This window comes from Neoarius graeffei, chromosome 11, assembly GCF_027579695.1.
Source record: "Neoarius graeffei isolate fNeoGra1 chromosome 11, fNeoGra1.pri, whole genome shotgun sequence".
Classification (NCBI taxonomy): Eukaryota; Metazoa; Chordata; class Actinopteri; order Siluriformes; family Ariidae; genus Neoarius; species Neoarius graeffei.
Genome location: NC_083579.1, coordinates 69,363,383 through 69,380,620, shown reverse-complemented (window position 1 = coordinate 69,380,620; position 17,238 = coordinate 69,363,383). Strand labels below are relative to the sequence as shown.

Genomic DNA, 17,238 nt, shown 5'->3' with positions numbered 1-17,238 from the left:
AGCTAAATTAATTATTTTTGAGGAAAATACTTTTAACTCTGGAAAAACTGCTCAGTCATTTTTCCTGTGTATACACTATAGCACACGTATATCAACTGATCTGCTCATAATAAATAGAAGAAATATTTACGCTAAAGCCAGTATCTCACTGGGCTGTGACAGCTTGCGACAAATTGCAAATGTCATTCGCGAGAGAGTTTCAAAAGTGTCTCGAAACATTCGCAGGGCTTCTCAATTTCCTTGTATGAGTCGCAAAGTGTTGCTCCTTCATCGCTGAAATTTTGAACATGTTCAAAAAATTTGTGCGACAAAATTTCTCTCAAAATAGCCGCAAATGCGTCGCTGGTGTCGCAAAGCTGTCGCGAACCCTTCTCAAGTCAGTTTCCGTGAGGCTTCCTCTACTTCCCTGCCTGCCAAGGGAAAGCCAGGCTTACTAGTTGGAGACACAACAATTGTGGTAAAATATGCGAATATCAATTCAGTGTGATTCCAAGTGAAAATTGTTGCTAATTCGCATATTTTATCGCAATTGTTGTGTCTCCAACTAGTCGCGGGCTGTCGCAGCACAGTGAGATACTACCCTTACTCGAGTTGATCTTCAGCTGGATTGAGTCAAAGTTATTAAAAAAAAAAAATCCCGGACCGCTCATCAGTGTCGCAGTTCTCGAGATTGAACTGAATCACTGTCCTGAATTATGAATTGAATTACTGTCCTGAATCATCCGAAGTGCATAAAATCCGCATGCCATTTCGCAGCAAGTTTTACCTCCAACTAGCCTAAACTATGGCTGACACATTTTATCCTGTTTATGGTGGGCATTCCCAGCATGAAAGAGAAACCAATCAAAACCCAAAGAGTGAAAATGATTATCTTGCCGTTACCATGTGAACAGTCTTTTATGAATGTGTAAGTGTGCGCTCAGCACTTCGACTCTGGTGTGACTGAGTAAGGTGACAAATTTTATGTTTCATCTAATTTAGGTAATTTTAAAAATACACTGAACAAAAATATAAACGCAGCGGTCCATATTTTATGAAATACAAATGTTCAGATAGAAATTCATTTTCATTTTTATTTTCTATGTGCCCGAGCCCAGTCCAGATGAGAACGTCGTCGCCCAGCAGTCAGGTCCAATCCTCGATGAGGTCTACGTGCATGGAGGCCAGCTTCTCTGAGTCGGTTTCTCACAGTTTGACTGCTGACCCTGCGATTGTGTCTCCCCATGGTCTCATCTGCAGTCCGTGTTGCAGTCCGGCATCGATCACGCAGGTGGGTCAGACGGATATGCCGGTCTTGTGCTGGAGTGGTGACACGTGGCCTGCGTGCATGTGGCATGTTGTCTGTGGTGCCATGCTGCTGAAATCGTCGTCGGAGGCGGACTATCGTGGAATAGCACCCCCAATTGACGCCCTACAGCTCTGATGGACATTCCAGCCTGCAGCATGCCAATGGCTCGTTCCCGGTTGATTCTGGTCATCTGTGGCATCTTGACATTTGAACATTTTTGTCATTTTAGGGTGGCCTTTTATTGGCCCCACATAAAGGATGGTCATGACATGCATTACTCAGTGAAATTTTTGTCTGCAATGGTCACACCCGACTGGATCATGGATTATCTCAAGTCTGGGCACTGCTCAGAACTTGAGTAGAGGGACTTTTTTTTTCAAAAAATGTTTACTGGTATGCTATACTATCATTTGATGTGGGCAGAAAAAAAAATCAGTATCGGATGTACAAAATAAATAAAATCTTTAGGTGCTGCGTTTATATTTTTGTTCAGTGTATATTATTTGGCACTGAGCACATAGGAAAGTGTAAAGTTTGTCACTATGTTAATCATGCTTCTATGATAAATTTCTTCGAGATTTTTTTTTTTTTTTATCTAAATATATGACCTACTCATTCTAAACTTGCCGAGCTTCACCGATGAAGCTCTCAATCCCAGAGGGTCAAGTACCCCTTTTTTCTCCAAAACATTTATAATTCTATAAAATGATGGAACATGAGGGACTAAACTAACCCTGTCCCACAGTTGTTATCAAGCCAACATATAATGAGAAAAATCCTTAATGCTAAGGTCACACATAGCCGGTTGAGCCGTGAGAACCTTGGCTCGGGCTACCGGGGCCGTTCCGAAAGATTCTGGAGGTGATCTGTTGCATAAATTTGGGTGGCGTAAATATGCAAATGAAGCCACGGTAGCTGCAATGGTAGACACCGGAAAAATCAACGGCGGCAGCGATGTATAGAGACGTACCGTATGGCCTTACGGCGATAACGGCAGTGTGTATGGTTTTCATGACTGCAGTACGGCATAGCCAAGGCTAGATGAAATAAGTCACGCCCCCTAGGCAAACTTTTCACTTTTTGCAGAATGTTGTTCTGTGAACATGGAGCTCGAGTGTTGTGAGGGAATGCTACAGTAACCACCGGTAGCCCACATACAGTAAGTCTCACGTATGCCTCAAGGATGCCTTCACGGTTACGACGGCTGAACTCATCTGGTGCTTGACCCACAGCAATTTTCAACATGACAAAACTTTCCAGCGCCCTCTCGGTTGTCAAGGTAGCGCCACGGCTCTCACTTATTCCGACAGAAGGGCTCAGAACGCATGCTGGTTGATCCCCAGAAGGCTCAAAATCATCTACTGTGAAGCGATTCCGGCTTTGTGAGACCTTAGCATAAAACTTCCAAAGACACTGGCAGCAAACACCACCGACAGTACAAATCCTATAAACAGAGCGAGACACAGGTTTTTTAATGTAAATCTTATGGCTGAAAGGGACAAACTGTATTGAAATATGTAACATTCAGCCATCTTTGTCTACTAAGAATGCATTCACATGGACAGACGGATTTCTGGACTTAATCATGGACCCATGTTCACTGTGCAAACCAGTAACAGCCAGTTAACAAGGAATTTTTAAACACTAATCCTGTGTCCGAAATCGTTCACTACTCCCTATATAGGGAATTACTATGGAGATCTTGTATGTGACGTCACAGCCGATCCAGATTGTGACGGACGCCATCATGTCGGTCAAACGCCATATTCCACCTTCTACTTCTACTTCTGGTTCTACTTCTACCTTTTCTTCTGGAAAACCCTACTATATACAATTCTACTACAACGGCTGCGGCTACAAGCTCTCCCTACCTGTGCACGTTTTTTATGTTTTTTGTGTGTATTTTTGCGTGTTGTTCGTCTGTACCGGACTTCAATATCCACTACAACCGTATGGACTTACTGGACATTGGTTTCTAGCAGAAAATGACGGTTTGTAGCGATTTCCATTGCATGCACAACATTCCGGACGAGAAAAAAATATATATAACATTCCGGACGAGATGGCGAGACCAGCGGGGTCTCCGTGGATTGTTACTGGAAAAATAAGCTGGTCCAGGGCAGCACCCTGGTCGGGGGACAAGGGGGGGCGAAGCCCCCCGAAGCTCCTGGGTTTTTCTGACTTAAAAATTGTACTAAAATGGCAAGCAAACACACAAGAAAAAACTTGTCATGATTAACAAATTCAAGCCAATTTAATGGTCAACATGCAACTCTGAGCCCCTATAGTAAATTCAATGATTCTTAACTGACAAAAAGCCAAAACATGAAACCTAAAAATGTCATTCTAAATTAAATCTGCATTCGAATAAATAGAAAACTGTATAAGGAAAAACAAAATTTATACTTTCAATTACTGTAGAAGTTGAACATACCTAAATGTGCCTTTTCAAACAAACATGATGCAACATAAGAATTCATCCACAAGTCTTCAGGAACTCTCAAAGAAAAAAAGATGCTAGCATCCATGTCCAGTTCCAGCATATCAGTCACTTTTTTTCTGCAGTTTCTACTCTAGCAATGTCAACTTCATATACATAACTCTATAGTGTTCACTCACCAAAGGATAATCATAACTCCACAGTGTTCATTCACTTAAGGATATTCAGAACCCCAGTGTTCACTCACTTAAGGATATTCAAAACTACTGTGTTCACTCACTTAGGTTTCGTTTCTATCCCGGGCTCCAGCCTGACTTTGCACGCTCGTAGCTCGGGCAGGGGAGGTCCCAGCATCCTCAAACTTGACAGCCAGAGTCCTCTGCCCTCCCCCCAAAGAACCAGCGTGGGCAGGGCCCACTAGCCCTGCGCCTCGGGACGTAATTCGCCCCGAGGCGAGCCGCGGCGCTCCGCTTAGGTTTTGTTTCTATCCCAGGCTGCAGCCCGACTTTGGACGCTCGTAGCTCGGGCAGGGGAGGTCCCAGCATCCCCAAACTTGACAGCCAGAGACCTCTGCCCTCTCCCCAAAAAAGGAAATCGCTGAACAAATATGTCTCACAGTCTTATGTCCAATGTCTGTAGCAACCTCTTTCTCCAACCATTCCCAGCGGAACTTGTTTTTCACTATTCTGTCAATTTCTTTAACTCGATTTGCATCTTTACGCTCGATCACGGAGGCTGCCATCTTTCAACTCTTTGTTTGAAGCGAGCTTACGTACAGCTATCTAACAAGCGCGTTCATTGGTTGTTACAGAGCGATGGGCCAATCACGTACCTCGTTTTATCTCAATGACGGAATTACTGAAAGTCGGAACGAATAGGATACGAATGCGGATTTTTGAGCGAAAAATCGGAAAAACATTTTTTTTTCAAATTTTGAGGTGAAAAAAGCGGAATTCCGCGAATCCGTGGAAAAAAAAAAATCACATCCCTGAAAAAAGCTTGCCATCTCTAACAACTACTAATATTAGTAACTAACTACTGCTAATAATAATGGCTTTTTTTTCATGGTCTATCCAATACATTCCATTCAGCTACTTGTTTTTGACTTGTTCAATATCATGCTAGCTTAATGGAATATATCTGATATACCACAATAAAAAAGCAGTCAATATTATTTAAATCAAGGTCACTATTTTCAAAAAAAAAAAAATCTTGCCATCTCTAACTACTACTAATAATATTAGTAATTAGTACTAATATTGGTTACTAACTACTGGTTATAATAATGGCTTTTTTTTTCGTGGTATATCCAATACATTCCATTCAGCTACTTGTTTTTGACTTGTTCAATATCATGCTAGCTGAATGGAATACATCTGATATACCATGATAAAAAAGCCAGCCAATAGTATTTAAATATTCAAGGTCACCATTTTCAAAAAAATCTTGCCATCTCTAACTACAACTACTAATAATTATATTAGTAATTAATACTAATATTAGTAACTAATTACTACTACTACTACTACTACTACTACTAATAATAATAATAATAATAATAGCAGCATAGGAAACCTCCATGAACCTAAAACATTAAATTCATGACAAAACTGGGATTTGGCGATAAAATTAGGCTCCAAAAACACCACCAGAAGAGGAAGAAAATGTCGTCAGGCAGTCACTGCACTACTGAAGACTCCTGTACTGTTTGGTAGAAAAGTGAGTGTGACGGGAATCAGGATCAATGATTGCATTTGAGCAGCCAATGGTCTGCACTGTTTTATCTCGACCTACAGGTTTCTTTTCAGTAAACAAGAAGCACAACAGGTTTTACGTTACAGTATGGGAGGAACAGCTGACAATGAAAATGATGACAAAATGTAGGATTTGTTACTGCACATCGTTTGATGAAAAGTTACTAAAACTAAAAACAACCGTGATCTGTTGATCCTAAAATCAATATGATGTTCCAAAAAAAAAAAAAATTTAAAATACTAATACTGCATTTCACTCTTTACATGAGTACTCTTATGTAGTCAATCATTAATGGGCAGAATAATTTAAACTGTTTTTTTTTTTTTTGCTGAACTGTATTTTAGACATGACGTATGTACTATGTACCTTGCCTTGGTTACTTATAGAATATATGAAAGTTTACCTTTTTGAATTAAATTATGAAAAAAAGGAACTTTTTCATGGTATTCTAACTTTTTGAGATGCACTAGTATATTAGGCTTTCAAGAGAATTCAACAAAACTGGGTTAGACATACTCAAATGCTCTACTGCCCTCTAGGGGCCTTATCTGCTGTGTGCAACTTGGACAGTAAACTCTACTTGCTACAGTACGTCATGTGAAATAATGTGTATTCTCTATAGTTATATTCTTACCTAACACTGCCTAAGGGGTCAAACAATTCTTCTTCATCTTCCTCCTCCTCCTCCTCCTCCTCCTCAGGTGTCTTTCCTACTTTCACAGGCTTGTTCACTCGTTCAGGCTGAGCAGTAGGTACCTCATTGCTTCCAAAGAAATCCAACCCATCGTCTTCATTTTCATCCTCCACTACATCAGGGGTATTGGAGGCTTTCACATCATGAAGCGTACCTTTCGCTCCTGTGATATTTAAAGCAAATATGAGGACACTAATAGGTTAAATACAAAACATGCAACGCATCGACATCACTAGGTCTCTCACCTAAGAATTCCATTAGCTCTGGACAGGTAGAGAGAGTTGGATTTTTGGAAATAAAGCGGACAAGTTCATCAAAGGCCACTCGTCGTTCACGGATATCTGTTTCTCCAACAAAGAGCGCTTTGCGGGGCATAGCAGGCAGCTGGACGCTGGGATACTGAGCAATCAAGTTGGAGTAAAACTCATCAATTTCACTGTACTTCTTTGACACCTAAAGAATTAATAGCGATAATTTTAATTAGCATAATACCTGTGAGGTGATGCACAATTGCTACATATTCATGATCCAAGGACACACACACACACACACACACAATCAGCTGTTTGATATGCTTCAACACTACATCGCCACTGTTTTTTTGTTTGTTTCTTTTTTTTTTTTTTAATGAGTCATCTCAAATGTAACCAGGGTCCAAAATTCAAGTTTATTTTATTTGTACAGCGCTTTTAACAATAAACATTGTCGCAAAGCAGCTTTACAGAATTTGAACGACTTAAAACATGAGCTAATTTTATCCCTAATCTATCCCCAATGAGCAAGCCTGTGGCGACGGTGGCAAGGAAAAACTCCCTCAGACGACATGAGGAAGAAACCTCGAGAGGAACCAGACTCAAAAGGGAACCCATCCTCATTTGGGCAACATTAGCACCTACCATTTGGGCAAAATTAGCACCTACCATACGCCAAAAGGCAAGTAAAAATCTATGCTGGTGAATAAAACCAGAACTGTGAGTAAACTCACGACAGAATACCCCCCGCTTATGAGCCTGTCATCATACACAGTGGATATTAAAAATGTACACACCCCATTAAAATGATCAGTTTTTCTGATGTTTAAAAAAAAAAAAGAGACCACGATAAATAATTTCTAAACTTTTCCCACCTTTAATCTGTACAATTCAGTTGAAAAACAAACAAATCTGTTAGGGGGAAAAACATAATTAAAAAAATAAAAGTACAGTAAGCTGGTTGCATAAGTATGCACACCTTTAAACTAAGACTTTGTTGAAGCACCTTTTGATTTAATTACAGGATTCAGCCTTTTTGGATCGGAGTCTATCAGCCTGCCACACCTAGACTTGTCAATATTTGCCCACTCTTCCTTGCAAAAGTGCTCCAAATCTGTCAGATTGCGAGGGCGTCTCTTGTGCACAGCCCTCTTCAGGTCACCCCACAGATTTTCAATTGGATTTAGGTCTGGGCTCTGGCTGGGCCATTCCAAAACTTTTTTGGGGTCATTGTTGTGCTGAAAGATGAAATTCCTCTTCATCTTCAGCTTTCTAGCAGAGACCTGAAGGTTTTGGGCCAAAATTGACTGGTATTTAGAACTGTTGATAATTCCCTCCACCTCGACTAAATCCCCTGTTCCAGCTGAAGAAAAACAACCCCAAAACATGATGCTGCCACCACCATGCTTCACCGTGGGTTTGGTGTTCTTTTGGTGATGCGCAGTGTTGTTTTTGCACCAAACATACCTTTTGGAATTGTGGCCAAAAAGTTCAACCTTGGTTTCATCAGACCATAACACATTTTCCCACAGGCTTTTGGGAGAGTTGATGGATTTTTTTTTTTTTTTGCAAAATTTAGCCTGGCTTGAATGTTTTTCTTTGACCCTACCTCATAGTCCAGACATATGGAGAATATGGGAGATTGTGGTCACATGTAGAACACAACCAGTACAGGCCAGAAATTCCTGCAGCTCCTTCAGTGTTGCTGTAGGCCTCTTGGCAGCCTCCCTGACCAGTTTTCATCTTGTCTTTTCATCAATTTTGGAGGGACGTCCAGTTCTCAGTAATGTCACTGTTGTCCCATATTTTCTCCGCTTCTTGATGACTGTCTTCACTGTGCTCCATGGTATATCTAATGCCGTGGAAATGTTTTTGTACCCTTCTCCTGACTGATACCTTTCAACAATGAGATCCCTTTGATGCTTTGTAAGCTCTCTGTGAACCCTAGCTTTTGCTGGAGGATGCAACTGAGTAAATGTCTGAACTTTATTTGGGATTAATCAGAGTCAATTTAATTGATGGCAGATATGAACCCAAAAAGACTGAATGCTGTAATTAAATCAAAAAGGTGCTTCAACAAAGTATTAGTTTAAGGGTGTGCAGACTTATGCAACCGGCTTATTGTACGTTTTTTATTTTTTATGTTTTTCCCTCAAACAGATTTGTTTGTTTTTCACTTGAACTGTACTGGTTATACAGTGGTGCTTGAAAGTTCGTGAGCCCTTTAGAATTTTCTATATTTCTGCATAAATATGACCTAAAACAACATTAGATTTTCACACAAGTCCTAAATGTAGATAAAGAGAACTCCGTTGAACAAATGAGACAAAAATATTATACTTGGTCATTTATTTATTGAGGAAAATGATCCAATATTACATAATCTGTGAGTGGCAAAAGTATGTGAACCTTTGCTTTCAGTATCTGGTGTGACCCCCTTGTGCAGCGATAACTGCAACTAAACGTTTCCAGTAACTGTTGATCAGTCCTGCACACCGGCTTGGAGGAATTTTAGCCCATTCCTCCGTACAGAACAGCTTCAACTGTGGGATGTTGGTGGGTTTCCTCACATGAACTGCTCGCTTCAGGTCCTTCCACAACATTTCGATTGGATTAAGGTCAGGACTTTGACTTGGCCATTCCAAAACATTAACTTTATTCTTCTTTAACCATTCTTTGGTAGAATGACTTGTGTGCTTCGGGTCGTTGTCTTGCTGCATGACCCACCTTCTCTTGAGATTCAGTTCATGGACAGATGTCCTGACATTTTCCTTTAGAATTCGCTGGTATAATTCATAATTCATTGTTCTATCAATGGTGGCAAGCCGTCCTGGCCCAGATGCAGCAAAACAGGCCCAAACCATGATACTACCACCACCATGTTTCACAGACGGGATAAGGTTCTTATGCTGGAATGCAGTGTTTTCCTTTCTCCAAACATAACGCTTCTCATTTAAACCAAAAAGTTCTATTTTGGTCTCATCTGTCCACAAAACATTTCTCCAATAGCCTTCTGGCTTGTCCACGTGATCTTTAGCAAACTGCAGACGAGCAGCAATGTTCTTTTTGGAGAGCAGTGGCTTTCTCCTTGCAACCCTGACATGCACACCATTGTTGTTCAGTGTTCTCCTGATGGTGGACTCATGAACATTAACATTAGCCAATGTGAGAGAGGCCTTCAGTAGCTTAGAAGTTACCCTGGGGTCCTTTGTGACCTCGCCAACTATTACACGCCTTGCTCTTGGAGTGATCTTTGTTGGTCGCCCACTCCTGGGGAGGGTAACAATGGTCTTGAATTTCCTCCATTTGTACACAATCTGTCTGACTGTGGATTGGTGGAGTCCAAACTCTTTAGAGATGGTTTTGTAACCTTTTCCAGCCTGATGAGCATCAACAATGCTTTTTTGCTGAGGTCCTCAGAAATCTCCTTTGTTCGTGCCATGATACACTTCCACAAATATGTGTTGTGACAATCAGACTTTGATAGATCCCTGTTCTTTAAATAAAACAAGGTGCCCACTCACACCTGATTGTCATCCCATTGATTGAAAACACCTGACTCTAATTTCACCTTCAAATTAACTGCTAATCCTAGAGGTTCACATACTTTTGCCACTCACAGATATGTAATATTGGATCATTTTCCTCAATAAATAAATGACCAAGTATAATATTTTTGTCTCATTTGTTTAACTGGGTTCTCTTCATCTACTTTTAGGACTTGTGTGAAAATCTGATGATGTTTTAGGTCATATTTATGCAGAAATGTAGAAAATTCTAAAGGGTTTACAAACTTTCAAGCACCACTATATGTACACTCAAACAGGATCAAAATATGTTAGACAATAGTACAAGAAAAAAAAACTGGCTGTGAAATCAGGTTTAATATCAGATAAGCACCTCTTTAGTCTCAGAGATCTTTTGCTCGGTCAGGAAATCAACCACTCACCACAAACTGGATAACATCTCCTGGTTTGTGTTTAGCAGATTTGAAGGGTGCAAGGCGGGTGATCACCACAATCTGGTACTCCACATGACCCGTCATCATGGGACCTCGCAACTCCTGATACAGTGGAACCTGTAGGTCAATGCCTGTAGCCTCATTCTGCAGAGGCCTATGTCAAACAAACAAACTGCATGAATATACACACTTTGGGGGGAAAAATCTGCATAAAATGTAGTATCTTTAATTTAGCAATGAAAAGTTAATCATAAAAACTGAAGCAACATGCGTGAATAAATTTGTTTAAATAATGAGCTACACTTGCAGCTTTTACAGTTAGGTCCATAAATATTTGGACAGAGACAACATTTTTCTAATTTTGGTTCTGTACATTACCACAATGAATTTTGAGCAAAACAATTCAGATGCAGTTGAAGTTCAGACTTTCAGCTTTAATTCAGTGGGTTGAACAAAATGATTGCATAAAAATGTGAGGAACTAAAGCATTTTTTAAACACAATCCCTTCATTTCAGGGGCTCAAAAGTAATTGGACAAATTAAATAATTGTAAATAAAATGTTCATTTCTAATACTTGGTTGAAAACCCTTTGTTGGCAATGACTGCCTGAAGTCTTGAACTCATGGACATCACCAGACGCTGTGTTTCTTCCTTTTTAATGCTCTGCCAGGCCTTTACTGCAACGGTTTTCAGTTGCTGTCTGTTTGTGGGCCTTTCTGTCTGAAGTTTAGTCTTTAACAAGTGAAATGCATGCTCAACTGGGTTGAGATCAGGTGACTGACTTGGCCATTCAAGAATATTCCACTTCTTTGCTTTAATAAACTCCTGGGTTGCTTTGGCTTTATGTTTTGGGTCATTGTCCATCTGTATTATGAAACGCCGACCAATCAGTTTGGCTGGATTTGAGCCCACAGTATGTCTCTGAATACCTCAGAATTCATCCGGCTGCTTCTGTCCTGTGTCACATCATCAATAAACACTAGTGACCCAGTGCCACTGGCAGCCATGCATGCCCAAGCCATCACACTGCCTCCGCCGTGTTTTACAGATGATGTGGTATGCTTTGGATCATGAGCTGTACCATGCCTTTGCCATACTTTTTTCTTTCCATCATTCTGGTAGAGGTTGATCTTGGTTTCATCTGTCCAAAGAATGTTCTTCCAGAACTGTGCTGGCTTTTTTAGATGTTTTTTAGCAAAGTCCAATCTAGCCTTTTTATTCTTGAGGCTTATGAGTGGCTTGCACTGTGCAGTGAACCCTCTGTATTTACTTTCATGCAGTCTTCTCTTTATGGTAGATTTGGATATTGATACGCCTACCTCCTGGAGAGTGTTGTTCACTTGGTTGGCTGTTGTGAAGGGGTTTCCGGTCTTTTTGCATTGATGAGTTCACCAGTGCTTTCTTTCTTTCTCAGGATGGACCAAACTGTAGATTTTGCCACTCCTAATATTGTAGCAATTTCTCGGATGGGTTTTTTTCTGTTTTCGCAGCTTAAGGATGGCTTGTTTCACCTGCATGGAGAGCTCCTTTGACTGGATGTTTTCTTCACAGCAAAATCTTCCAAATGCAAGCACCACACCTCAGATCAACTCCAGGCCTTTTATCTGCTTAATTGAGAATGACATAACGAAGGAATTTCCCACACCTGCCCATGAAATAGCCTTTGAGTCAATTGTCCAATTACTTTTGGTCCCTTTAAAAACAGGGTGGCACATGTTAAGGAGCTGAAACTCCTAAACCCTTCATCCAATTTTAATGTGGATACCCTCAAATGAAAGCTGAAAGTCTGGACTTTATGTCTATGTCCATTATATAACTATAACTTGAATACGTTTCAGTAAACAGGTAAAAAAAAAAAAAATTGTGTCAGTGTCCAAATATATATGGACCTAACTGTATACATGAACACATAGTGAGTGTTGTTCTGGGGGTGAGTTTCCCAAAAGCCTCTTAATGCTAAGAGCATCTTAAAGCATATACGCAGAGCCATGGCCTCCCTTTCGTTTATAAATGCCTTGAGACCTCAAGAATGGCACAGGAATACTTTTAAGCATTAACAATAAATCTAATATAGTAATTTTTACGATTAAAGTGATTTATATAGGTAGCGGTCTGAATGAATGACCTTGACGTCCGTAACGTCACAGCAGGAAGTCTATCGGTCTCGTCGCCATTTCCGCTATCCTAAAACACAGAGCTGACTGCAACTCCGATCCTCCATTTTGAGCTAATTTATTGCCATGCCACGTAGATGTGTTGCTGCACCCGCCATGGATTTACACTGCATTCATGGCCCAAGAATGTTCAAATTGCAAAGATTTGGACGTGTTTTGCAAGAAGTTCACGGGCACACTGGGTGCCTACGAAGTGGTCTCTCCTCTGCTCTGCACATTTTACTGAAGACTCGTACGAAACCTCTGATCTGTTGAGGAGCGTTGGCTATAAGCCCGTACTGAAAGAGGGTGCAGTACCAACAATTAAAGAAAACTATAAGTATTTATTTTATTTATTTTAAAAGGAAAGTGAATTTAGTTGCACCAGTTTTCCCGGAGTGAGCCGAGGGTTGTTGGTAAAACCCGAGACGGAATGGGACGTGACATATCGCTTGGGCAGTGACCTTCCCGCGGTTGTTGCTAAAACCGGTGATATCCCGTTCTGTCCTGGGTTTTAGTAATTACCTGAGCCGAGCAGTAATGGCGGAGTACTCAGTAATGGAGAAAGAGCGGACCAGCTGTCTTATTTCTAAACTGGATATTGCTGCCATCTCACCCTTACATGGAAGAAGCGAATGAACGGAGAACCGAACGAACAACTGAATGCCAGATTGTTTCAAAACAATCGGCCTTCAAGAAGCGAGAACACGAACAGGTAAGCTCCAACTCTCATTTGGATCCAAAATAACAAAAACACGTCGTTTAACTGCATTTAGATTAATACATGTAACTTGTATTGTGTGTTTAAGTTACCGGTATAAGATTATTTAATTTGCTTCAGAATGTGATTTTCTCAGTTCATCTGATTATTTAATTAGCCTTTTACGTTTTATCAGTGAAAATGCATGCGTGTACATGTATGTTGCATAAGTTATAACACCTATCCTGTTTTAATGAAAGTCAACCCACAAACAATGAAGTAAAATCAGTTTTAGTTGAGCAAGTCGGTAACGGTATTTCTTACTTTCACCATACATTTTTATTTACATGACTGTGGTCATATAAAACCGGTTACCGCTGTGACGTCACGCACTCAGGGATGGCTAGGTCAGCGGGGCAGCTCGAATGCCAACTTTGCGGTCGATTTTAACTCTCAAAAAAAAAATATTTTTTTAATTCCCATTTATGCAGCATACAAGAGTCAAGGATGGAGATACTATCCACTCAGAAATTTATTTAAAAATAAAGGTTCTGCGTATCTGCTTTAAAGTGCATATCCTGGGCCAATTTAGTGTTTTTTTAATATGACAGTATGTCCCTTTACACACTAATCCAGAAGGGTAATTTTGCACAAGGCCATCTGTCTAGAGCAGAAAAAAATAAAATAAAAAAAACACGTCTGGAAAAATCCCAAGGGAGTCTGAAGCCAGATTCGTGACGTCACGTGCGGCTCCACCAGCAGGCAGAGAGACCCTGCATGGGTTCAGTGCACAGCCTGTGTAGACCAAGTTTAACAATTAGCGATTTTGCATTGAAATGATGATGGTTAAAAGCTTCAGCTTCTAAACCCATGGATTCATGTATCAATGCTCATCTATCTATTGTTACAGAAATCATATTTTTTCTAATTACTATTTGTATTTATATATTTCTTCATTTAAAAGAGTACTGGCTACTGTAGGAGAAAGATTTCATAAGCTACACACATGGAATCGGCTAAGCAGGCTTGTATATACATTTAATGTGTTTGACACGTCCCAAGATCTCAAGCCCTGACATGCATATCCCTTGATACATGTGAAGTAAGTGTATTATCGCCCAGCGCTTTCGTGTTGTTTACTTTTGTGCATGTCAATAAATAACATTATCCGTGTACCACACAAACACAGGAACACCTAATTTAGAGTATAGTCTCTTTTATTTGTTACCCTGGCAACAGTCAACTTGTGAATTGCCGATTTTCTTGGTCTTTTTCTCGGCTCTGCTTGGTCCCCGGCTTCGAGGGCCTCAGTGGATGCGGCACTTTGCCTTCTGTCAGGGGAGACGAACACGGCTGGCTCCTTTGGTGACGCTGACACAAATGGAGACGGTGTTGCTTTGGGCATTCTAACAGATGGAACTGCGTCTTTTTTCAGATCAAGTTGCTTCTTGAAGCTCATTTCCCACTGCAAATAGTTCTCAAAGTCGTCGGGCTTTATGAAGTGAGCCCCGCATATGATGCTGTGGTCTGTTGCATGTTGCCAGTTTTTCCAGGTGCCTCGCACGAAGCGCTCCCATTTCTCTCTCATTGTCCGGTCTTTTGGAAAACGATGAGTACTAATCCCATCATGATTGGTGTTGCTACACCCTCCTACGATACATCTGTTAACCATTTTAATAATTATGTGATAACGTTGAAGAAATTTGCAGAAAACCACCAGGTCGTTTTCTCATAAACAAACCAACGCTGACATGGGATTCAGAGGGAGGCGTCCCGCACGTGACGTCACGAAAATCAGTGTTTGCCGGGAAATCCAAATGCCAAGTTTTTTCAGAGGCGGACCAATTCGCCTCAAATGGCTTGATTTCAACTGAATTTTTCTGGTATTGCGCAAGGTAAAAAAAAAATTGCACAAAATGCAAAATGTGACAGATATTTGACCAAAGTTTAATATAAAATAAGAGAATTACATTGATCTTGCTCCTGAATATACCCAAGATGTGCCTTTTAACTTGGAGAGTGTGAGTGTGTTCATTGTGATGCTTGCTCTACCATTTAACGATGATCTTTGTGCTACAATGCTTTTGGGAAACCCACCCCTGGTTAGTTTAATGCCCTCCTATAGATAACAAACAGGTGGTCAAGTGGGTCCTAACGTTAAAGTGCATATTCTGGACCAATTTCGTGTTTTTTTTTTTTATATGAAAGTATGTCCCTTTACACACTCATCCAGAAGGGTAATTTTGCACAAGGCCATCTGTCTACAGCAGAAAAAAATAAAATAACAAAACGCGTCTGGAAAAATCCCAAGGGAGCCTGGAGCCAGATTCGTGACGTCACCTGCGGAAGCGCCAGCAGGCTGCGCGAGCTTTGCACGGTTTCAGTGCACAGCCTGTGTAGACCAAGCGCTCCCATTTCTCTCTCATTGTCCGGTCTTTTGGAAAACGATGAGTACTAATCCCAGCAAGATTGGTGTTGCTACACCCTCCTACGATACATCTGTTAACCATTTTAATAATTACGTGATAACGTTGAAGAAATTTGCAGAAAACCACCAGGTTGTTTTCTCATAAACAAACCAGCGCTGACATGGGATTCAGAAGGAAGCGTCCCGCACGCGACGTCACGAAAATCAATGTTTGCCGGGAAACCCAAATGCCAAGTTTTTTCAGAGGCGGACCAATTCGCCTCAAATGGCTTGAATTCAACTGAATTTTTCTGGTATTGCGCAAGGTAAAAAAAAAATTGCACAAAATGCAAAATGTGACAGATATTTGACCAAAGTTTAATATAAAATAAGAGAATTACATTGATCTTGCTCTTGAATATACCCAAGATGTCCCTTTTAACTTGGAGAGAGTGTGAGTGTGTTCATTGTGATGCTTGCTCTACCATTTAACGATGATCTTTGTGCTACAATGCTTTTGGGAAACCCACCCCTGGTTAGTTTAATGCCCTCCTATAGATAACAAACATGTGGTCAAGTGTAGTCTGGCTAACGCGACAAAGCTCTCCGAGCTATTGGTCTGGCCAAGATATTAAGCCCAACCGTTTCCCAGAGCCCGTGGTTGACCCGCCTCCCTGAAATGCCTCAGTTTGCTACTGGTCGAAGCCAGAAAAGGCTGTGACGAAGCTTAAACCAATCACATCACTCTTTCCTCTGACGTATGTGACGCGACGGGGCTAACTAGTAGATTAAACTCTTACCGAAGCCGGTCGGGAGCAAGGCGAAAACGTCCTTCCTTTCAATAAATACCTCCAGGGCTGCTCTTTGCTCCGTTTTCAATGAGAACTTCCCGTTGAATGCTTTCAATACAGCATCTATGCGTAATAGATGCGGAAGCGTGAATGAAGCGCTTCCGGCATAGATTCTGTAAACAATCTATGGCTTCCGATCGCAGTTCTACTACGTCAGTGCCTTGAACACGCCTCTACCCAGGGCCGTTGGAGATGCTCAAAGTTGATTGGTTCCCGATTTTTCGGGAGCTTGGAAGAGCTGTAGATAGCTTGCCTGGCCAGACTAAGCTCGCAACAGGCCTTCGTGTTGCGTCACGCTTAGGATGGGCGGGCCCAGGCTAGGTCAAGTGGGTCCTAACGTTAATCTGCAGCACCTTCATGTTCTGCACACCCATTTCCAGTTTTATCTTGTCTACTTCTTCTTCTGGCTGCTCCCGATTAGGGGTCTCCATTGCTCCCTGTCTTCCGCATCCTTCTCTACCAAACCTGCCACTTTCATGTCCTCTCTCACCACATCCATGTATCGGGCAATTCCAGCGTTATGGACGTGACACTTGAACTCAAAATGGCAACAAATGACCCAGTGCATGTTTTATTGTCTCCCAGTATTTAAACAGGTGTTGCATATTTTAAGGCTGTACCATACTGGAGAAGTGATAGAATAAGAACAATTCCCATAGTACATCTAGGGCATGCCAGAAAATGCCAATAAAAGATGCGTTATGGATGTGACAGAAAAAGTATCACTTTTCTTGGGT

At 41.1% G+C, this 17,238-nt stretch overlaps 1 protein-coding gene across 1 annotated transcript in view; it reads right to left on the bottom strand.

Annotated features, from left to right (window-relative positions):
• hs1bp3 (HCLS1 binding protein 3) overlaps positions 1–17,238 on the bottom strand; it is a 43,756-nt gene that overhangs the window by 24,813 nt on the left and 1,705 nt on the right. Inside the window, exons 2-4 of the mRNA XM_060934667.1 lie at positions 10,378–10,543; positions 6,423–6,630; positions 6,118–6,340 (exon numbers count right to left, since the gene is read on the bottom strand). Coding sequence (XP_060790650.1) covers positions 6,118–6,340; positions 6,423–6,630; positions 10,378–10,543 — 597 coding nt within the window. The remainder of the gene's footprint in view (positions 1–6,117; positions 6,341–6,422; positions 6,631–10,377; positions 10,544–17,238) is intronic.